At 36.4% G+C, this 25,008-nt stretch overlaps 1 protein-coding gene across 1 annotated transcript in view; it reads right to left on the bottom strand.

Moving 5' to 3' along the window:
* Positions 1–23,170, bottom strand: part of LOC107537229 (transmembrane protease serine 11C-like) — a 50,673-nt gene extending 27,503 nt beyond the window's left edge. The window contains exons 1-3 of the mRNA XM_016213210.2: positions 23,115–23,170; positions 16,861–16,976; positions 2,162–2,280 (exon numbers count right to left, since the gene is read on the bottom strand). Of these exons, the coding sequence (XP_016068696.2) occupies positions 2,162–2,280; positions 16,861–16,976; positions 23,115–23,170 (291 nt within the window). The remainder of the gene's footprint in view (positions 1–2,161; positions 2,281–16,860; positions 16,977–23,114) is intronic.
* Between the last annotated feature and the right edge of the window lie 1,838 nt (positions 23,171–25,008).

Genomic DNA, 25,008 nt, shown 5'->3' with positions numbered 1-25,008 from the left:
TCAATGTCATAACACATACAGAAATGTCCCTAGAAGGTATGTTTCTTTTTTTGTGTGTGTACTATGGCAGTCTCCTTTCATGTTTGGACTGCAAACCATTTAGCCTGATATTTCAATTATATGCTACTGATGGGTTCAAAGTGGGATATGTAGAAATCTCAGAGAAATTTTATGAAAGAATCATTTTCTCAACTGCTCCTGATCTCAGCCTAAAGGATGATTTCCCACTGTAGGACCTTTGCATAGCATCAGACAAGAAATTGCAGTGCCCACGACTCTTACTTTGGCAAAGACAGGCCTCAAAAAGCTGATTCCTTATTGAAATTGCAAAGATTTAATTAATATTTTTTCTCTTGCTCCAAAGGAATTGGAATGTGTTCATGTATTCAATAAATATTTATTGAAATAAAACTATGAACTAATTAGATAAATCTATTCTTCTTAGAGATTCAAAAGAGGAAACAGATAGTAAGCAGACCAAGGAATAAATATGTAAATATGATAACCTGAGATAGCATTAGGTAATATAAAAATATAAAATAATGTGATAGATTCATTTGGGGGACAGTATTTGAATGACCAAATCAGGCCTCTTTGAAGAGGTGATATTTGAGTGAGACCTGAAAGATGAAAAGTTGACAACCAAGGGGAGAAGAGTATTCTAGATGGAGGGAACAGCAGGCCCTAGGTAAAAATGAGACTGGTATAATTGAGGGATAGAAGTCAAATTGCTGTGACTCAAGTAAAGTGAGCAAGGGAGAGAGTGTGTAAGTTGAGGTTGGCCATGTAGAGAGGGAAAAGATTACAGAGAGACTTGTTGGCCATGGTAAGGAGTTTGGATATAATTCCTAAATACACTGAATGGGAGGACGTTGACAAGATGATAACTGAATGAGGTCATATTTCTCTTCTAGTCCCAGTTCAGTATATCTTCCTTTCCTGGGGCTAAGTGGATTGGGGTTTAATGGGAGTCCTGAAGCATAGAGGTGATGAGGAGCTTTCATTTCCAGGGGTCAGAACCTAGAGAACAACCTGAGAGCCCTGTGCAAAGATGGAATCACAACAGGCCCTGGGAAGAGCTTGGCCAACAGAGGTTTGTGTATGCCCAGGGATTAATTTGAGACTGGACCATGTGAGTGGGTTTCCATAGCCCCACCGTGACCAAGAAGGAACTGCAAAGGGTGCCGAAGACTCCTTGCTCCTGAGACTAAGCTAGGATGGTGGGCAGAAAATGGGGAACCTGAGAATGACTGCTGCCCAAGCCCGAGCCACAGGATTTAAGAACATCTCACCATCCAACCTGTAGGACTACTTCAAGTAACAAAACAGTGGCCCCAATAAGCCAACAAGGAAAAATGGTAATGCAAATAAAGGAGCCCAGCAGCCAGAGAAAGGAAATAAAACAGATTAAGTGCTCATCAAAACAGAACAGGAGAAACAGATAGCAACCTAAACAACAATGGAAAAAAAGCACACATAAGAGCACTTAGGTGTAGGAAAAAAAAGACTAGAAAATACAACTTTCAAGTTAAAAATTTCAGTAGTCAATTTAAAAAGATGATTATCACCCTTGAGATCCAAATTTGTGGTCTAGAAGGCCAAAAATATATATATATATATCTCAAATTAGTAAAATTAAAAAAGAAAAAGAAAAAAATGAGTGAAAACAAAATACTGAGAGCTTGGTTCCAGAAGTGGCTATAAAACGTAGGAGTATGAAAAGAGAAAAAAAAGAGATGGATGACATATCATAATTATAATAAATAATGGGAGAAAATTGTCCTGAATTAAATAAAGATCAAAACCTGTAGGTTCAAAGGAGTAGACTGACTTTCAGGCATGTTTAATGTATTTGGGGAATATTCTTGAATTTTAGATACAAAGAAAGATACCTAGAAGCTTCTATATAGGAAAAAATATATGTTGGTGAAAAAATAGAATCAGAAATTTCATTTGTAACATTTGAAGTTGGAAGCTGGTGAAATAATATCCTCGTACTCTGAGATAAGAAATTTACAATTCAACCATCCTATTCCCAGTCAAGATATAATCTCAAGTCAGAAGACAGATATTTATAGATCTGCAAGGATTTAGTAACATATCATTTGCATATCACAACTGAGAAAAAAACACAATGCACAGAAAAAACATTTTAACTTACCAAAGACACTATCTTTTCATTGAGGTCCATATATTTTTGTGAATACTGTTTTTCAAACTTGCTGTCATAGTCAATGTTATTGACTTTAAAGCTGATGTGATAGTAGAGAGGTGTCTGCCCTGAGGAAAGGAAAGAAAAAATAGTTCTGACTTTGGTTATTGTGTATTTTTATTTTATTATTTTATTTTATTATTATTTTATTTCATTTTATTTTATTTTATTTTATTTTATTAATTTAATTTAATTTTATTATTTTATTTTAATTTTATTTTCCATGACCATTTATCCCCTCTTCCACCTGGACGCATCCCTCCCCCTTGGAATCACCACACTGTTGTCCAGTTCCATGAGTTCTGTCTCTCTCTTTTTTCTCTCTTTTGCTCAATCCCTCTATCCCACAACCCCCCAAAACTCCCTCTACCCCCAGCACCAGAGCTATCTGCCTGCTGTTTATGAGTCTGTCTCCATTTTGCCTGGTAGTTTGGTTTCTTCATTAGATTACACATATGAGTGAAATCATATGGTACATGTCTTTCTCTGACCGGCTATTGCACTTAGCATAGTTGATTGTGTAACTGCTTTTATTCTTAAGAAAATAATGTGAAATATAATACTCTGATAAAATTTCAGGTAATGTAACATTTAAATAATCTTGATTCCTAGTGACTGTTGAAATAACTTTGACAGAGGAATGTTTATTAAATTATAACTTTACCCAAGAGTGTCGTCAGAATTTTTAATGTAAAATTTCAATAGCAAGTTTTCAAGTTTGGGCAATCTGCAGGCAGATATATTACTATGAAATGAAACTATATTAAAGCATAGATAATTATTTTAGTTTTTGTGATCATCACAGACTACATTTAGGAAAATCAGTGGAGTCCCAAGTTTAATCAGGTATGAAGTACCTAGGAAATGGAAATGAATAAAGAAGTGAAATGAGGTATGACTTGTAAGTACTGCAAATTAAGTAAACAGAACAAAGAAATCAAACCTACAACTTTCAAAAAGCAAAAGCAAAAGATAAAGTTGAGGGTTAGACTAGACTGTACTCTTTTATTTATTTATTGTAAAACTATAGAGTAATTTTTTTCTTTTTATTAAATGTATTGGGGTGACATTGGTTAGTAAGATTATGTAGGTTTCAGGTGTACATTGCTAGGATATATGATCTTCATGTTGCATGTGTGCCCAACACTCAAGTCAAATCCTTCCGTCACCATATGTTTAACCCCCTTTATCCTTTGCTGCCCTCATCCCCCTTCCCTTTGGTAACCACCATAGTGTTGTCTGTGTCAATGAGTTTTTTTCTTTTCTTTTCTTTTCTTTTACTTTTTTTCATCACCATTTATCCCCCATATACCCTCTTCCACCTCCCCCCATCCCAGCACCCTGCAACCACCACACTGTTGTCCATGTCCATGAGCTCTCTCTCTCTCTCTTTGCTCAATGTTTTGAATATACTGAATTTTGGTCCAGCACTCCACTGTCCAATATGGGAGCTACTAGCTATTTAAATATAAATATATTCAAATTAAATAAATTTTAAATTCAGATCCTCAGTCATACTAGCCACATTTTGTGTGCTCAGTGCCTACATGTGGCGAATGGCTGCTATACTGAACAGTGAGAATGAGAATGTTCTTTTTAACATTTCCATCATTGCAGAAAGTTCTATTGGACAGTGCTAAAGTCACCCAATCTAATTAATTTTTTTATTTTATTTATTGTTAAAAGTATTTCAGGTGTCCCATTTTTCCCCCCCAATTGACCCCCTCCACCTCACTCCCACCCCCTCCCCAGGGCTTCACCCCATTATTGACTGTGTCCATGGGTTATGCATATATGCATATAACTTCTTTGGTTAATCTCTTTCCACCCTCCACCCCCCTTCCCTCTTTCCTCTGAAATATGATCATCTGTTGCATGTGTCAGTGTCTCTAGATCTATTTAGTTTGTCAGATTCTTTTGTTCATTAGCTGCTTCTTAAAGAAGACCCTTCAACATTTCATGTAGCACTGGTCTGGCAGTGATGAGCTCCTTTAGCTTTTTCTTGTCTGAGAAGCTCTTTATCTGACCTTCAATTCTAAATGATAGCTTTGCGGGGTAGAGTAATCTGGGTTGTAGGTTCTTGTTTTTCATCACTTTGAGTATTTCTTGCCACTCCCTTCTGGTCTGCAAAGTTTCTGTTGAGAAATCAGCTGACAGTCATATGGGTGCTCCCTTGTAGGTAATTAATTGCTTTTCTCTTGCTGCTTTTAAGATTCTCTCTTTGTCTTTAACCTTTGGCATTTTAATTATGATGTGTCTTGCTGTGGGCCTCTTTGGGTTCCTCTTGTTTGGGACTCTCAGTGCTTCCTGGCTTTGTAAGTCTATTTCTTTCCCCAGGTAGGGGAAGTTTTCTCTCATTATTTTTTCAAATAGGTTTCTAATTTCTTGATCTCTTTCTTCTCCATCTGGCAACCGAATGATATTAATGTTGGGCCCCTTAAGTTGTCCCAAAGACTCCTTACACTATCTTCATATTTCTGGATTCTTTATTCTTTTTACTCTTCTGGTTGGGTGTTTCTTGTTTCCTTGTATTCCAAATGGCTGATTTGATTCTCAGCATCCTGTACTCTACTGTTGATTCCCTGTAAATTATTCTTCATTTCAGTTCATGTAGCCTTCATTTCTGATTGGTACTTTACTATGTCATTGATGGTGTCAGTTGTTTTCTTAATAGTCTTACTAAGATCCTTGAGCATCCTTATAACCATTATTCTGAACTCTGTGTCTAGTAGCTTCCTTAGTTCTATTTCATTAATTCCTTTTCTGGAGATTTCTTCTGTTCTTTCCTTTGTGACATGTTTTTTTGCCTCCACATTTTCGCTGCTCCCAGGTGTTTGTTTCTATGTATTAGGTAGGGCTGCTATGTCTCCTGGAATTTGTAGAGTGGCTTTGTGTAGTAGGTGTCCTGTAGGGCCCAGTGGCTCAGCCTCCCCAGGCACCTGAGCTGGGCCTTCTAGGTGCTCCCCTGTGTGGGCTCTGTGCACTGTCCTGTTGTAGTTGAGCCTTGGTTGCTGTTGGCATCACTGGGAGGACTTGATCCCCAGGCCAATCAGCTGTGAGGACCAGCTGCAGTTATAGCCAAAGAGCTGCTGTGCTGGAGACACCCCTATGGAGCAGGATTTACTTCAGTGGGGCTTTGGTGTTCACCAAGTGTACCCCTTGAGTGTGCCACTCATGGATGTGATAGGATTGTAATCCAGCGTGGTCGAGTCTGACCACTGGGTGCACTGTCTCTGGTGCCTGCTGGGAGGTGAAAGCCAGCCTGTGCCAGTGCCTGGCCCAGGGCCCCCCAGCGTGAGCTACACGCAAACTGTAGTTGGCTGCTCCTTGTGCTGGGCTTGGAGGTGCCCAGGAGAGGTCAAGCTATGAGCCAATGCAGCTGCCGCTAGTGCCAGGCCTGGGGCCGCTTATCAAGCCGTATGGGGCAGCTGCTGCTGGTTTGAGAGATTTTAGGAAAGTTCTAAGCTTGAGGCTCGAGAGGCCCCTTGCACAGAAAAGCCCCTGGAAATGGCCTGGATGAGCTGCAGGTGGAGGGGCGGGGCCTCGGGAATCACGGGGCGGGGCCAAAGGTGGGAGTCAGGTGCTGGCGACTCAAACATGGCGCTTGCCTGCTGGCTGTGTGTGGGGAGGACTCGCCACAGGAGCCATGGCCTCCGCCAGCCCTTCTGCCTGGAGGAAGCCGCCCCTCCGCCTCTCGCCCGGATCTCAGGCAGGTTAGTTCCTCCCCGAGTGTCCCGGGTCCTTTCAGGCTGCTGCCCGGCACTGGGCTCAGAGGGAGCGTCCGAGTGAGTCCGTGCCGGGCCCTTGAGAGGAGCTGCTGGGGCTCCCGCGGCCTCCCCACCCTCAGGGACAGTCCCCGCTGGTTTCACAGCCTGGAGTTGTGGGGGCGTCTCTTCCCGGCCCTGGGCTGGGGGCCTGCTGTGGGGCTGGGACCCCTCGCTCCTCCGGGAAACCCCCACGACCGAGATTCCCTCCCGGGTTTACCCCGCGGCACCGGGTGTGGGCCCGCGGCCTGGTCTCTGGATCCAGCCCCGACCCGCCCGCGTCTCCCCCTCCTCCCGGTCTCGGTGCTTCCCCAGCTCCCTGGCTGTGGGGCTTCTGTGCAGCCAGATCTCAGGAGGCTCTGAGTGACGGTGGCTCTGGATTTTAGTTGTCATTTTGATGTGGTTGTGGGAGGCGGCGGGTACAGTTGTTACCTACGCTGCCATCTTGTTCCTGTCCTGTCCTGTTTTTTGTTTTAAATTTTAAAAATTGGTTTTAGAGAAAGAGAGAAAGCACAACACTGATTTGTTGTTCCACTTACTTATGCATTCATTGGTTGCTTCAAGTGTATGCCCTGACCCAGGACTGAACTCGCAATCTTGGAATATTGGGATAATGCTTTAACCACCTGAGCTACCCAGCCAGGACTGTTCGTTTTTCTTGTTTGTTCATTTGTTGCCTTCAGTTTTATATCCGACATATAAGTGAAATCATATGGTTTTTAACTTTTTTGTCTGACTTATTTTGCTTAGCATGACATTCTCAAGGTCCATCCATGTTGTTGCAAATGGAGTATTTCATCTTATGGCTGATTAGTATTCCATTGTATATATAGGGTGGGGCAAAAGTACATTTACAGTTATGAGTACATGAAACACACATGTACTGTTATTTATTAATTATTGTATTATTTTGTAAACCTACTTTTGCCCCACCCTGTGTCTTGGCCACTTTGGATAATGCTGCAATGAACATAGGGGTGCATATGTCTCTGCGAGTAAATGTTTTCAGTTTTTTCAGGTAGATACATAGAAGAGGGTTGCTGGGTCATATGGTAACTCTATTCTTAATTTTGGGGGGAACCTTCATACTGTTCTCCATAGTGGTTGTACCATCTACATTCCCACCGGCAGTGAATGAGGGTTCCCTTTTCTCCACAGCCTCTCCAACACTTGTTACTACTTGTCTTGTTGATAACAGCCACTCTAACAGGTGTGAGGTGGTATCTCATTGCTGTTTTGGTTTGCATTTCCCTAGTAGCTAGTGAAGTTGAACATCTTTTCATACATCTGTTGGCCATTTGTATGTCTCCTTGGGAGAGGTGTCTGTTCAGGTCCTTTCTCCATTTTTTAATTGGATTGTTTGTTTGTTTGGTGTTGAATTGTATGAGTTCTTTATATATTTTGGATATTAACCCCTTGTCTGAGCTGTGATTTGCAAATATCTTCCATTCAGTTGGTTGCCTTTTGTTTTGTTGTTGGTTTCTTTTCCTCTGCAGAAGCTTTTTAGTTTGATATAGTTTGATATAGTTTAGTTTGATATAGTTTGATATAGTTTAGTTTGATATAGTCCCATTAATTTATTTTGCTTTTATATAGTCCCTTGTCTTTTGGGGTCAAATTCATAAAATTCTCTGCGACTAAGGTCCACAAATTTAGTACCTATGTTTTCTTCTATGTAATTTGTTTCAGATCTAATATTTAGGTCTTTGATCCATTTTGAATTAACTTTTGTATATGGGGACAAACAGCAATCTAATTTTATGCTTTTGCATGTGGCTTTCCAGTTTTCCCAGCACCATTTATTGAAGAGTCTTTCTCTGTTGTATGTTTTTGGCTCCTTTGTTGAAAATTATTTGCCCATATACATGTGGGTTTATTTCTGGGCTCTCAGTTCTGCTCCATTGGTCTGTGTGTCTGTTTTTCTGCCAATAACATACTGTTTTTATTATCATTGTTTTGTAGTATAATTTAAAGTTAGGGAGTGTGATACTTCTGCCTTCATTCTTTTTCTCTCAGGGTTGCTTTGGCTATTCATACTGTACTATTTTAATGCATCAAAATGATAGAAATTTAACAAAATTTTGTAACTTTGCTCAGGTCCCATTGTACCCCTCTGCTTCACAGACTAGGAGGATGGGGGGAAGGGGAGAGAGAAAGAGAGGAAGAAAGGAGAAAGGAGAGAGAGACGGAGGAGTAAAAATATTTTGTAACACTCTAAGAAAATCTTTTATGTCAGTGAAGTTAATTATTTAGAGAAAATATTTCCTGCACACTCATAAATAATCAAACACAAAGTAAACCAAGACATCATTTTTCTTGGATTAAATTGTCAAAGATGACAAAAACAACAGTAGCCAGGCTGGGGTAGCTATACTTAGACAAAATGCATGTTAAGCTGAAAAACAGTAACAATAGAAAATGGATAAACTCTAAGACACATATAACCTTCCAAGACTGAATCATGAATAAATAGAAAATCTGAATAGACCGATAATGAGTAAGGAGATTGAAACAATAATAAAAAATCTCCCAACACGGGAAAACCCAGGACGACATGGTTTCCCTGGTGAATTCTATCAGACATGTAAGAGGGTTCAATGTCAATCCTTCTCAAAATTGGCTAAAAATAGAAGAGGAGGGAATACTTCTAAACTCATTTTATGAGGCCAGCATTACCGGAATACCAAAGCCAGATAAGAACGCTACAAGAAAACTACAGATATCCCTGACAAATATAGGTGTAAAAATCCTCAACAAAATACTAGAAAACTGAATTTAACAATACATTAAAAGGATTATACACATCGATCAAGTAGGATTTATCCTTGCGATGCAAGGAAGGTTCAATATATACTAATCAATAAATGTGACACACCAAATTAATAGAATGAAATATGAAAAATCATATGATCATCTTAATATATATAAAAAGAGCATCTGTCAAAATACAACATTCTTTCATGTTATAAAAATGCTAAATCCATTAAGTTTAGAAAGAACATACCTCATCATAACAAAGGCCATGTATAATAAACCCGTAGCTAACATCATAATGATGAAAAGTTGAGAGTTTTTTCTCTAAGGTGAGGAACAAAGAAGAATTCCCATTTTCACCACTTCTAGTCAACATAGTACTGGAAGCCCAGGCCAGATCAGGCAAAAGAAAGAAATAAAAGGCATCCAAGTTGGAAAGGAAAAAGTAAAACGGATCATATAATCTTCTATATAGAAAATCCTATAGAATCCACAAAACCTTTAGAACTCATTGAGCCCAGTAAAGTTGCAGGATAGAAAATCAACAAAAAGGAAGCAGTTGTGTTTTTATACATTAACAAGGAAACATCTAAAATAGTATATAATTGTATGGTGGTAATTATTTTGCAATATATAAGGGAATCAAATGAACTCATTGTACACATTCAACTTACATAATGTTATATGTCAATTATATTTCAATAAAACTGGAAAAAGAAAATTCCAAAGGAACATTTTGTTGTTGTATATTTTTACTCATATATTGTATGACTCTTTATTTTTTTATTAGAATACCAGTGTTGAGAATCTAGAGCATTGAAGCTATATTAGGTTGTATTAACTTGTTGGACTATTAAATAAATTTCAAACACTAAAGAGGAAAGCCATTGTCTAGCTGTTATCCTAGTAGAGCACTGAGTCCTTAATTAGAAGGTACAGTGGTAAACTGAGTAAAAGGTACTGTTGCTTTCAGAGGAACTAACAGACTATCATAATAAAAGATTAGCTCACATTCAAATGTAACCTAAACTTTGAGCAGATAAATTTATGACCTAGGATCTCTTCTAAGTGTTATTTTCATTGGTTTTATTCTTCCTAGAAGAGTCATATTTTCAAATAATCAGCCACATTCTGGGTTAGGGTTAAGATCTCTAGGGAGGACTACACCCTGACTAATTCTCCTCTTTGTATTTTAATATATTTTTATTTTTTTGATTTTCAAGTGATTTTAAAAAATTGAGATATAATTGACATATAACATTATGTTAGTTTCAAGTGTATAATGATGGTTTGGTCTACATATATATGTGTGTGTGTGTGTGTGATATATATATATATATATATATATATATATATATATACATATTTTAAATTTATCTTTATTGTTGAAAGAATTATAGATGCCCCATTTTTCCCCCCATTGGCCCCATCTACCCCACACCCACCCCCTGCCCCAGGCCTTCACCACACTATCGTCAGAGGCCATGGGTTATGCATTTATGCATGTAAATTCTTTGGTTAATCTCTCCCCACCCCACCCCACCTTCCCTCTGAGATTTGTCAGTCTGTTCCATATATTTTGAAGTGATCACCACAGTAAATTTAACATCCATTGAAGTGATTTTTTATGCATATTAAAGCTTGAGAAGCAAGGCTTAGATAAGTGGCTCTCAGCCCAGGCTTCCAATTAGGATCACATGTGGAGTTTTAAAAACTATCATCACTTGTGCCCTGTTCCACAGAGCCTGTCTATTGTTCTGGTGGGAACATCAATGTTATTTTAATTAAATGCGCCAGGTGATTCTAAGGTGAGGCCAGGGTTAAGTATGAGGACTCCTGAGTATATTTATGAGAGTTGAGTTTAGTTTTTGGTCCAAAGGGAGGTTACAGGATCTGCTCTACATGGATTTGGTAGAAGAAGCAAGTCAGTACAGCCCACATCGTCCTTGCTATAGCAGAATTTTTTGGCATCTGTGAGAAGGCAGGTTCCCTGAAGACAGGAATGGAGAAACTCAAAAGTTTGGTCTCCAGGTAGGAGCTCATTGTCCCTGAATCTCTCTTGTGAAAAGGACAGGGAAGGGCAACTTTCCTGAATTTCAAGGCCCTTCTGCCTGTGGCTATTGTGGTAGCAGGTGAAGGGTCTGTGCCAAAGCCTTTAAAGGTATAGTCTCAAAATGCAGATGTGATTTTTCCACGTAATCTCACCTGAGGGAAAAAAACCAGAGAAGAAAGAGAAAGAGGAAGAAATGGAAGGTTCTCAGGTCAATGCTGTGTCCTGGGTTAGGGGCCTTGCCCTCTTTTTCTTCTAAAATGCCATGGTTTTAGAACATGCAGACATTTACAACTGTACCTCTGGTGCTTCTGCTTAACAAGTTTGTTTTTAACTACCTTTTTTCTTTCTTGAACTCTGACAGTCAAGTGTAGCTCTTTAGCACACTTCTGCCCAAATCCCAGAGCCTTTTCTCCATTCAGGCTTCTGATATGCCTTGAGCAATTCCCACCATGAGCAATTCTCTGTAACTACTGCAAATATCCCCTTTGTGACTGATCAACTTGGGAAGAAGGTATTGCTATCCAAGATTCCTATGTGGGATCAGGTGGGGTCCTGGGATATCAGTGAAGAAGGGGAAGGTAGTGTTAGGTCCCATCTGAATGTTCTATCAGTTCTATGTAGACCACAGTTACGAAAATGCACATCTAAACGGTGGTATTAGTGGTCCAGAATAACTCAGAAATTTCTGAAAAAGAAGAGTAATTGGAACTGATGGGTTTTCTAGAATGCTACAGATTAATTACTTAGCTACACTATTACAGAAAATGGGTGCTCTGTGTGGCTTGACATTTGCATAAACGTGATGTTTTTCATGATTAGATTTAGATTATGTTTTTCTTGTTTTCCTGGCCAATAATATCACAGTAGTTATGCATCCTTTGGCAAACATTAGGCACCTGATATCAATTTGTCCCATTATAGCTGATGTTAACTCATTTACTTGGTCAGGTGCTCTCTGAATGATGTTGAATTTTCTTTTTAAGATGCCATTTTTCCTATGAGAAATATAATTTTTGTGTGTGTGTGGTCAGGTTTATACATTTATTGTGAGTTTATAATGAAATGATGACAATGTCAGTGAAATTCTCCTTGTATCTATGGTTTCACACTTAGCTCTTTCTCACATACGGTGAATTATTTGCTCTAAACAGTCTAGTGGCAACTAATTGCTCCCATTCTTGGCTGCTGCTATCTTAAAAAATGAATCACCTTAAAGATTTTCGATCCTTGGCTTCAGTTGTCCACATTTAAGACTTGCTGAAAGTAGTTCTCCAGGCCAGGATTTCCCATACGTTCCTCCGGAGAGTCAAAGAGATGCCTTTTACAGAATCTATTAGAGTTAACAATCTAGGCACTGAAGAGACACTCCAGGAAAAGAACCTCACATATTTATCACTTATGCCCTTGAAAGCAAGAAAACAAATAAGTTTGAATTTGAGAGGAAATTATTTCTGCCTAGACTCTTTGTTTCCTATTCCTTGAAAGTGAAGTTGCTATTTTAAGGGCTAACAGTTTATAGTTAGCATAGGAAGATTTGGAAATATTATTCTGAAATAGTAGTAGTGAGAAAATCAGCATGAAAGATGAACTTTCTCCATGCATATACAGAAACTTTACTGGCAGTCTCATCTGTCAATTTTCTCACCAGTCACTCAGAGCCTAACCTACTGAAATAGCATTTAACCTCTGGAGGGGGAAAACACCACACACCTGTTATTTATTGATATAATTTCTTCCCTTTTCCTATAGTGATGCAATTTGTGACTTTTAACTGAGAAGATACTACCCAAAAGTAAAAACTACACTTTCCTGCCTCTGTTACATCTAGTGCATTGAGGTTTAGTGAATGGAATGAAAGGGAAGGTGCTATGTGCCAACTTCTGAGATATTTTCTTACTTAGAGAGGGCATGCACTTCTACTTCTGTTTCTACCTTTTGTCTGGCTGGAATGTGAACACGATGGCCAGAACTGGCACAGTGACTTAGGACATTGAGATGATCTTGGCAAAGCAGGTCATGGCAGAGCAAAGAGATTAGAAGGAGCCTGGGTCCTTGCCATCCTGTAGTGACATATGAACCTGGGTCACTGACCTCTGAACTTATTTGTATCTGAATCTTATGTCTATCTGATTCCCGCTAGATCAGTGATTCGCAACCTTGGTTGCACATTAGAACTCCCTGGGCGCTTTGAAAATGACAATTTCCACTCTAGACAGCATCTTTGAGAGTGGGCTTGTGTACACTTATTTTTTTTAAAAAAGCTTTACAGATGATTCTAAAGTGCAGCCAGGGTTAAAATTCACTGCTCTAGATCAGGGGTCAGCAAATTGTGAATTCTAGCCTGCCACCTGTGAGCTAAGGTTTTTATATATTTTAAAAGTTGAAAAAAAATCAAAAGAAGAATATATGAGACATGTAAAGTTATATGGAATTAAAATTTTAGTGTCCATGAATAAAGTTGTATTGGAAAACAGCTACATTCAGTTACTTATGTATTGGCTATTTTAGCACCACAACAGTAGACTCAAGTAGTTGTAATAGAGACAGACTATAATGGCCCACCAAGAGGCAAATATACAGTGTTTGGTCTTTTGCAGGGAATGTATGCTGACTCTGCTTTATATACTGAGCAATTTTAGTGCAAGGACTAAGGCGATGCTCTAGTAGCTTTCCAACGTTACTGCTATCCTCTCATTACAGTGCCTAGCCTAGTACCTGCCATTAAGTACATAGTAGTCACCCAGTGAATGCCTGTTGAGTTGAATCTGTGTATAGTTTTAGACACTTATTCTTTTTCCCATTTTATTTACCCATCTATTTCTCTATTATCTTTGTATCTCTTAAAATGTTAACTAAATAGAAAATATGATATTACCATTACATAGAGTCATGTGAAGTAGAAAAAGGTACTTTTTGGAGTGAATATTTGTGCTGTGCTTTGGTTTGTCCAGTTACTGTGTTTAAGTAATTACTATCCCAAGGGTAAGAGTAGTTATTGTGAAGAGATGATTGGTTGCTCCCTGCTTTGGAGTCTGGAATAGTGAACTAGAAAATCTAAAATGATACTGAAAGTTTCATTTAAATGAGGAGCATCATAGGCTGCCTCTATATAATGTCAAAGCATCTGGATTAAAAGTGCACAATTTAGGCCTGGCCAAACATGGCTCAGTGGTTGAGCATCGACCTAGGACCCAGGAGATCGTGGTTCGATTCCTGGTCAGGGCACATGCTTGGGTTTGGGGCTTAATCCCCAGCTGGGGGCGTGCAGGAGGCAGCTGATAAGTGATGTCTCTCACATCATTGAAGTTTCTCTCTCTCTCTCCCTCTCCCTTCCTCTCTCTGAAATCAATAAAGGTATATATTTTTAAAAAAGTATACAATTTAGGTAGTCAGATTGAGATTTTTTTTGTTTAGTGACAAATATATAGATTCTTAAAAAAATCTTATTTATTTATTTAAATTTTTAGTTCATACAAGATATAGTGGCATCAGCTAGGCAGACTTAAGGTGGCAAACCATTTAAGAACTTTTAAAAGGAAATAAACTCTAGGACTTAGGAAGCCCTATCAAAGTACACAGTCTCAAATGATTCTCTTATTGTTTCTACAGGTTTACTATGACTTGAGATACTTACATTATTAACAAAACTTATTCATTGTTCTGATACAGGAGTATTTAATTTTGGATTGTTTTCCTTCTTTTTAGAAGTATTTATAACCCACTAATATTTATAATGTCTGGGAAATGGGTATTACTATGACTAAACCCAAGAGTGAGATCTTAAATATATTAGGACCCATATTCATTCTCACGTGACTAGTTTCTCCTGGGCCCACTGAAACTATCTGTGTTGAATTGCTATAGAATAAAACAAAAGTGATGATTATATACATCTGCACAAATATATATAAACTGGTATTCCAAACAAGTATATTTCATAGGAGGTAACCATAAACCATTTTTTAAAGTTCTTTAGTAAAAAAAGTTCTGTGGCTGCTGTTAATCACAAAATATGGCCTCAATTCAGAAATTAAAATACACAGGTCTGTATCATAATAAAAATTTGAGCTTGATATAAAATTGAGAGTTCTCCTTCCCCAAGCCTTTTCTCACTAGTCCTTCTATTCCTCCTTTCCTGTTTCGTTAACTGGATCTGGATCCCTCTAGGTCCTTACTTGAATGTTAGAGAATTCGGCATCTAGCTTTGGTGTTCTATGAACTTAGTACATATTTAAAATTAAGGCCCTTCTGGGTTTTACTGAACTTTGAAATGCCCGTTTCACTGATTGCTGGAGATGTTTCCACTACAGCTCCCTTTCACGGACAAAAGCAACTATTCCAGTTTGAGTTTCCTTCTTCAACATTGAGACAGCTGGAGATATTTCCCATTCTTTAACCTGAAATCTGATGATCACTCAAGGTGGCTTCTTGGACAGGTCCTAAGATGATAGAGCCTTTTTTTCTGGGTGGTCTATGTCCATTTCATAGGAAACACTTATGCATTATTTGTCTCAAAGACTCTGGTTGTTCAAACTGCCCAAGGTACCAACTCCTCTTCACTCTGCTACACAAGCTCCAACTCTCTTGCCCTTTAGATATTCCAGATATGAGTCAGACTTCAGTCCACTGTGCTCCTGAATCTGTAAGGGTCTCCTTCGAGTCATATTGGTCTCTCATTCAAAGCCCATCTCTCAGCTTGATGTGAAGGGAAAATCACTCCACATACCAGGGTGGTTGTATCAGTATGAGAAATCACAGCTTACCTATCTCCAAAGATAACCTCTTCAAATATCTTTTTTTAAATCTCCAGTGCCTGGCACTTTTACATTCTTGATGAAAGGCAGCAGGCTCTGTGGCTGTCTTGGGTGAGCATGTTTTATTCAAAGGTTTATTGGCATATGCTATGACTATGACTCTTGGTCTGTCAGGGTAGCAGCTGGCATTACAATGTACCTAATGACTGTGTTTGCACCGGCATCAGCCTGTATCTCTGGAAGGGTGTGTGTGGAAAATGAAGTAGACAGTAGTAGATGCTTAGTTTTTCTCTCGTTGTAAATGTTTTTCTCCTTATAAACTGAAATAGATGTTTATTTAGCTAGACAGCCTCTTTTCCAACTTTTTAAGAAAATACTATGTTTTAAAGCAGTAGTTCACAACCTGTGAGCCATGAATTATATAGCATAGGGGCATGGTGGCAGCAGAGATGATTCTAGGGGAAAGTATTTACATATATACACACCAGGCATTGCTGTTCTAGGTGTAATAAACAATATATGTGTGCTTCTTGTACATATATGTATTACTGATTTTCAGATATAGGTAGATGTAATTAATTAAATAAATACGTGTGTTTAAAAGCATTACTAAGTTTACAGTACTTGTTTATCTTTATTATTCAACAAAGTAATTATTCTCCTATGGAAATGTAGGAGTTTGTTTTTTTATAAAGAAGTCCTCATCCTTGAAAAGGTTAGGAAAGAGTAGATGAAAGAAAGTAATAAGCTCAGACACAGAGAACTTGGCACAAAAAGCTATTTTTAAGAAAAATCAGACTTGAGGATCCCATACTTTTTTCTATTTTATGAAAAATATGTACAAAAATTTGTAAGTTCTTTTTTTTCATCCCCCGTTAATGGAAAATAATCTACATTTTAGAGAGAATTTTATGAGAAGAAAATTTAGTATAGAGAATAATAAGTTTTGAAATAATGAATCAAGCTTAGAATTCTAGATTGTAGGCTTTTATATTTGTTTGCTAATGCATTCATTATCTCTTCAGAAAGATGTAAGTTCAACAGTGAAAGACTATGATTACTTTATTTATTAATGTACTCCCAGTTCCTAAATCTTTACTAGGAATTTAAAAAAGTGCATACCACATCTCCGGGGTCAGAATGACCTATGCCAAATGTTGCTAAAGAACAAAGACTGCAATAAATGTTATTAACCATAGAAATTATCTCTGCCAAATAATCTTATCTGATTCCTTTCCTTCCCCCAGTCTCAAAGTTCCTAACTTTCCAATGATGGGAAATTAAATCCATGTGACTGGAAAGCCAGACATCATGAGCACTTACCATAAGTGATGAAATGAACAATGAGTCCGATGATTACTGCAGCAATCACCATTACTGTGATACCCAGGGTAATCTTTCCACATCTTGTGAGTTTCATTTTTGTGTTTGACTCATTTCTTCTGAGCACAAAAAAAATGGAAAAGCAAGTGTTAATATGAGTAAGACATAGAACTCTCTCAGAAATAAACATGGATTTAATGTTAAGTTTCAAAGTATATTATTTTTCATTATGAGTTTGGTAGACTGCTGAGCTTGGAAGACAACATGTAGAATTAGTGAATATAATATTTGGCTTGCCTATTTTTTTAGCACATATGAATAATGTAATACTAAAATCAGAATTCATTTATTCAGCAAATATTTTTAGGTGTCCTACTATGTGGTAAGCAGAGTTGTAGGAAAAAAGACCTCTTTCCTTATGGAGCTTACACTTTACTGAGGGAAGAGAGACAACAAACAAAGAGCATAATTAATAAACTTCATGACCGGTTAAACAATATTAAGTTCTACAGGGAAAAAAGTAGAGCTAGGTAAAGAAGATCTGAAATGTGAGAGTGTGTGAGAGATGGTGTTGGTGTCAGGATGCAGTATTAAACAGAAGAGTCAGGTTAGGCCTACTGAAAAGGTAAAATCTAAGCAACTTGAAACAAGTGAGGGAGTTAGCCACACGGATTTCTAGAATGTTTCATGCAGAGGGAACCACTTGACAAGTGGTCTTTGGGAGGGTGTGATTGGTGTGTTAGGAGGGCAGTGTGGCTCTAGCAGTGAATGAGGGGAAGAGTGGTAAGAGACTAAGTCTGAGAGCTACCAAGGCCCAGATCACGTAGGACCTTGTACGTTGTTGTAATTATATTGGCTTTTTCTCTGAGTGAATGGGATTATTGGAGGTTTTTGGACAGAAGACTATGATGACCTGGCCTAATTTCCTAATGGGATCCCTCTGACTACTTTGTGGAGAGTAAATTATAGAGAACGAGGGTGGCAGCAGAACAGCAATATAGGACATGATTACAATAATCCAGGTACAAAATGATGTTAGCTTGAACCAGGGTGGTACAGGTGGAGGAACTGAAAAGGGGTTGAAGTTGGATACATCTTGAGTTTACTGTTGATAGGAATTCATGTGCTTTTTCAAGGAACTGGTCCATTTTGTCTAAGTTGTCAAATGTATGCATATAGAGTTGGTAGTATTCCCTTCTTAACCTTTTGATGTCTACGGTAGATCTAGACTGTTCAATTCCTGATATTGGTAATTTTTAATTTATTTCTTTTGTTAGTCTTCCTGGAGATTTGCCAATTTTATTGATTTTTTTCTAAGAATCATTGTTTTTTCCTACTGTTTTTCTGTTTTCATTAATTTCTGCTTTTGTCTTCATTACTTCCTTTCTTCTGTTTGCTTGGGGTTTACTTTGCTCTTCTTTTTCTAGATTTTTGCAGTGGGAGCTTAGATTATTGATTTGATACTTTTCCTCTTTTCCAATGCAGTATTTATTTATTTTTTAAATTTAATTTTTTAAAATTTATCTCTGTTGTTGAAAGTACTATAGATGTCCCCTCCCCATTGATCTCCTAATGCTGTGTTTTCCATCTCAGCACTGTTTTAGCTGTCTCAGAAATTTGATGTTTTATTTTCATTTTTATGTAATTTAATGTATTTTAAATATTTCCATTAGTATTTCTCTTTGACTTATGTATTACTTAGAAATGTTTTTAGTTTCCAAGTGTTTTAAGATATCCCTGTTATCATTTTAAAATTTGATTTCTAGTTTGATTCCATTGTGGGTGAAAAATGTACTGTATATGATTTGAATTATTTTAAATTTGTGTGTGTTTTTTTTATGGCACTGAACATCATCTATCTTGGCATGGGTCCTTAAAAAGAATAGGTTCTACTGTTGTTGGGTGATGTTTTCTATAAATGTTGATTAGATCTTGTGGTTGATGGCGTTGTTGAGTTATTGTATATTTGTTGTTTTTCTCTGTGGTTGTTTAACACTTATTGAGATAGGGTTGTTAAAGTCTACAAATGTAATTTTGAATTTTTTTATTTCAGTTCTTTTGATTTTTGCTTCACATATTTTGCTGACCTGTTGTTTGGCACATACACTTCTGGGGTTGCTATGTCTTCCTGGTGGATTGACTCTTACCATTATACAGTGTCTCTCTCTGTCGGGTAATTTTCTTTGCACTGACGCCTACTTTATCTGATATTAATATAGCCAGTCCTGCTTTCCTTTGAATAATTTTGCATGACTGGTCTTTTCCCATCCTTTTACTATTAACCTGCCTTTATCATCATATTTATTTAAAGTGAGTTTCTTGTTGACAACATATGACAGGGTTATATATTTTAATCCATTCAGTTAATATCTGTCTTTTAATGGCATATTTAGACTATTTACATTTAGAGTAACTGTTAATATTTTAGGGCTCAAGTCAGCCTTTTTAATACCTTAAAACACCCTTCAGAAACTCTGAGGGCTTATACATCATTATTCATAAACTCATTGGTTTTTTCATAGGCATTAAATGGAAGCAAAACTTTTATAATCAATTACCATATTATTTAGGAATTGGTAGGCAACTTTATTCAAATATATCTATGTTTCTACACTGTTAAATAATGTTTTTCTTTGGCATAAACAGAAGAAATTTCTCTTTAGAAGTTCAGTAATTTATTTTGTTCATGATTATTGAGCATTTTCTATAAGCATGGTATGGGACTAGGCAAGGGGTTTACAGTGATGAGCAAGATTACTAATGTTAAGTGTGAAAACTGTAAAATTAATTTGGTTTTATATACAATAATAAATATTGTACTAGTTTGTATGGGCTGTGATAACAAAGTACCACAGAAGGGTGACTTCAACAACAGAAATCTATTTTGTCAAATTTTGGAACTAAAAGTCTGAGATCAAGGTGTCGGCAGACTTGGTTTCTTCTGAAGCCATTCTCCTGGGCTTACAGATTCCTATTGTCTCCCTGTATCTTTACATGACCTTCCCTCTGTGCATATCTGTGTCCTAATTTCCTCTTCTTATAAAGACACCAGTCATATTTGATTAGGGCTCACCCTAATAACCTCATAACTTTATTTCCTCCTCAGGACCCTGTCTCCAAATACTACAATCATTCTGAGGTACAAGGGGTTAGGGCTTCAACATGAATTTTGAGGAATAAAATTTAGCCCACAATATATATTTTTATATTTTATATTTGTATATATATTTTATATTAATATAACATAAATTCTTCATATTTATATTTTAAATATTTTGTATACTATATACCCATATGTACAATATTGCATATAGGTTTATTTATTCTGTTAATTTATATATATGTAAATATATATAATCAACATACATTAAAATGACAATACTAAATATTAATCAGTTTGAAAAACCTATATTAATTTGATTTTTATTTGCAAACAGAATTAAATATCTTTTAGGAAATTTATTTTTTAGTTAGTTATTTCCTGAACAGGTGATATTTCCTGAACAGATAATATTAACTACATTCCAATTCAGGTGGAATTTCCAATTCTAAATCTTTTTAGAAATTTTATTTTACTCTTAAAAACTTTGACAATTTAAATACATTTTGTCCAAATTATGTTTGTACCCTGCACATGAAATGAATATCTTAATATATCTGTAGAAATCCAATACCCATGAACTTTTTGGGTCTATAATAAAATAAAATTTAAAACACCTAAAAGAAATCTCACTATGTAAAAATTTAGAAGAAAACACTTTCTCCCAATCTGACCAACTCACTTATTGAGTCTAAAATAGTGTTTAAAGTTTTTGGAAAGATACCTGACTAAATGATATAGTAACACCCTGGTACCTTAATTTCCTATAGATGAATGTTATCCTAAAGCAACCTTTTCCATACCACAGGTATATGTCTGTATATTTTAGTCAACACAGTTTGTCACGGGATAAGTGTCAAAGAAAATGTGATAAATGGAGTGTGAAACTTGATATAGCAAATATTTGGAGTACATTTTCCTACTCTTGTCAACCATGTCCTTCTAATAGATTAAACTATATAAAAATGCTGTGTTTGTATATAAAAAATTTGAATAATGGAAATGTCACAATATTTCAGCCTATAGATACACAGAGAAACTTCATTTATTGTTTCTCCTTCTTATTTGTCTGTAATGTAGCAGTGATTCTTGTACACCAGAATTTATTTACTAGGGAGTATTGCTGACTTCAGGCTTCCCTCTAACACATAGTTCCAGAATGTATAGCTTTTGGGAAGTGGAAGGAACTTTGCAAATCACGGATCTGGTTTTCTAATTTTAAAGAAGGGAAAATTATAAAACAATATTTTCTCTTTAGGCCATTTCAAATTTAGGAAAAATAATGGATTCTATGTAGTAACTTCTCTTCTGGTTATTATTAGTATATTTAGGGTTTGGGTTAGAGTTAAGATTAGGGTTTTTTTTTCATCTCCAGAAGGAAAATTAAATCATATAGGCCACTCTAACTTGTAACTTTCACTTATCTTACAGCCAAAATCTAAGATTACTACAGTGACTTATCCATCTTAATTCATAAAGGTAAAATTATGGTAATAAATAAAAATTAATTTTAAAGATAGGCAAACTAAGTGCTTATTTCTGTCATCCTTACCTGAGTTTTCTAAACTACAGATATTTTCCCTACTTGCAAAGGGTTTAATCGATCTGAAGTTTTCCTGTGTGTGTGTATGTGTGTGTGTATTTCTAATTCAAAAGGAAAATTCAACTTTGTCATCCTTTAGGTTATTTTCTTTAAAATGTTCTCTAAAAACAATGTCAGACATAAATTCCATTTTTCTCAAAGTGTTATTATGTGGAATGTTGGTCAAAAATATACTTATTATTCAACAGAAATTGGGTCTTGGGATGGAGTTAAATTGAGGAATAGAAAAATTTGTTTTGATTTCAGCAATGTCCCTTAATTTTCCAAAGTGTTATATTTTTTTCACCAAATATATCCTGAAACAAGGGATAATAATGATAAGATAATAAGGATATCAAGGATTATTTAGGGATTTCAGAAACAGTGGCTTTGCTGGTTGTACTTAAAAAATTACAAATTCCTTCAAAGGATGAAACCAGGGTCTGATTTCTCATGTATTGTTTATGGAACAAAAGGAGCATAGCCAGTTAACATGAAGGACATAGGACATCTTACTTGGAAACCAAGATTAGATATTTTTACTGGATATTTTGTTAATCAAATAAAAGGATTAACTATAACTTGGATGTAAAAGATTTCAGAGGTTCTCTTATAGTAGATTAAGCTAAATATTAATGTGAATGTGTAAAATGATTATTCAAACTGTTTATCGAGAAGTTACATTCTGCTCAACATTATACTCTTTACCTTGAATTGATTTATTGAAAAAATATCAAAATCCAAAAAGTCGTCTAAAATTTTTATTAAAAATATGGGTCAGGCTCAAAGGGTTTATCAAGGCATGCATTTTGCTGGAGTACAGGAAGGACTGTAATGTGTATGTGAACATTTATATTTGTGAGTTAGTTTGATTACATTAAGAACCATAACATGAAAATTATTTACACATCTTTGTGTGCTGTGTCACCAGTCAACACACTTCCTTGACTTTCAAGCCAATTGCTATCTGGACATATGGCACCGCTAACAAAAAGAAATAAAAGCCTCTCTTCTTGTTGCTGTTCTTGTTTCCAACTACAATGTTTAATCATACCACTAAAACTGTGTAGCAGTGAAGCATTGCAATGCTTCAGTAATTAAAAATTAAGACCTAAACTCTTCTCTATCACTTCCTATAGGTAAAATAGCATATTATAAACACAAATATTGTCTCTATATCAACATACAGCATTAGAAATAGATAGATGTAACTATCTTGTATTCTTTACATTTTCTAAGTGAAATTATCTTTTTAAAAATAAAATCTTCCAATTTTACTTCAGCAATTTCAGCAATTACATGTATACTTTTCATGAATGGTCTAATTGTGATGGAAAGATTTTTCACAAAAATTCACAAGCAAAACAATCTAATAATGAAAGCTTATCAATCTTACTCATTCCTGCGTTTCTTTTGTGATTTATAACTCTTATTTCCATAAAAACGTTGAGAGTAACCTTGTTTTTAAAATCTTTAAAATACAAATGAAGCTACTTTAATGTGGTCCCTTCAGAAAGCTGACCCAAGGAGCACCGGCAGGCCGTCCTGCAGCCCCCCCCCCCTTAAGCCCACCTGTTCCGCAGGGGTATCCATGTCTGCTCCCTCCGTGGAGGTTGCTCCTTTGCCATCTTCTCCTCGAGTGCTGTGCAGCACAGTCATTCTCCATCTATTTAGCTTACGAGATCCTGTGACTTTTATGTGTTTTATGATAATAGTATAATGATAATACTTAGCAGTCACACAACTTTTCATCTTCAAAGTGCTTTCTGAACATTTGCTAATTAATTTTACATTAGTAAAACATGAGCTGTGTAGGCGCTGCTCCATAAATTATAAATAATCACATGACCCAAGTGGAGGCAAAATTTAAAACTCTCAGTTGTGAGTGGCCAAGCAATGGGGTCACCTGGTTTGAGAAGGATAGTGAGCCTTCACCCACCCAGTTTTTACATTTTTGTGAATTTGTATGCAAGCAGCCGCTGTTTTCAGTCCTTTGAATCTACTTCCAAAAATTTTGGCAGTTTTGTTATTGCTTTTTGGTGGAAGGCCAATGGCTGTCCAAGTTCTAACCTTCCATTAGGATCTGAATGCTCTCCAACTCATAATTCTCTTGACTCTTTCAACCCATATATCATCCTTTGATGAATTCCTTCCTGAAATTTTTACAGTGACCCTAAAACTAGTGCTCATTAAAAAAAATTTCATTCCCTGAAATCCAAAGGGTGTTGATTTTTAATTAAAAAAATAAAGGTTTAACTAGTAATTTTTCAAAGTTTTGGATAGTATTGTGGTTCTTGGCAGCCAATTTAGATATTGGTGTGGAGACTAGATGGGACACATCCTATCTAGCCACCTGGAAGAGAGAATTTGCCAGGGGCCAGAGACCAGTAGTAAGGGAGAATCGTGTTTTGCTGGGAGAGAAGATTTCCATGGGTAACAGTCTTTGTTAAAGAGACTCAATCTTATTGTATGATCAAGTAGAATCATTATTCTACCTATCCAATCTTTTTTCTACCCAAAACATGTAAAAGGAAAGATAATCAGAAAAATAATATTTGTACTGAAACAAAAAAGAATCATAATGTCAGTTCTTGTATGAGTTATTAAAAAGACCTTGATCAGATATATTTACATTCTTAAAAAAATTCCAGTTTAATTGTATTTATTTGATCATTCCATACTCTATGCTTTTACCTTTGTCTGGAAAATATCTAGTTTGTTCTCACTCTCATTTGTCTGTAAATCCTACTTAGCTTTCCAAGTTAACTTAATTCTTACTTTCTCCATATGAGCTTCTCAAAATATACCGCTTTATCATCAGAAGCCCACAAACTCATGGGATCTCCCACAAAATCTACACAGAATTTGGGGTACATGAGACCAGGCATCAAATGATAAAATTTCTAAATGATCGTCTTAGAGTGGTATTTGGTGATCAAGAAACAAAATATTCTGATACTGGATACCTTATTCCTTCATTGATAAAAATATATATTGGATAAGTAATCTGTGGTACATCCAGACAAGAGAATATGGTTTAGGACTGAAAAGAAATGAACTATCAAACCATGGAAAGACATGGAGGGAACTTAAACTCTCTATAGCAATATATTATTTACTTTTTGTATATACTATATTATTTCACCAGACATAAAATGTACTCTTATTTTAAGGTGATGCTCACCTTATGCTGTAGAATTGAAAAAAATAGTTCAATGTTCAGAGCAAATTTTTACCCCACCTGACTAGACTACATAAAGTTCTGTGGACTGGAAGAGGGAATGGAGAGTCAGAAGGAAGCACTAAACTGAGAGCCTAAGAAAAAGTCCTGTGACCCCTCAACCCCTCTCATATTTCTCCCTCAATTCAGGGTTAGTCATGGAGAGTAGGAATAATAGAATTGAAATAAGTATGGGGGAGTGGGATGTGAGAGTAGAGATGTCTCATGTCCCCCTTCACATATGAA

The sequence above is a fragment of the Miniopterus natalensis genome, chromosome 1 (assembly GCF_054644295.1).
Source record: "Miniopterus natalensis isolate mMinNat1 chromosome 1, mMinNat1.hap1, whole genome shotgun sequence".
Lineage (NCBI taxonomy): Eukaryota > Metazoa > Chordata > Mammalia > Chiroptera > Miniopteridae > Miniopterus > Miniopterus natalensis.
Note: the sequence above shows the minus strand (reverse complement) of the source record. Positions and strands in the feature narration are given on the sequence as shown.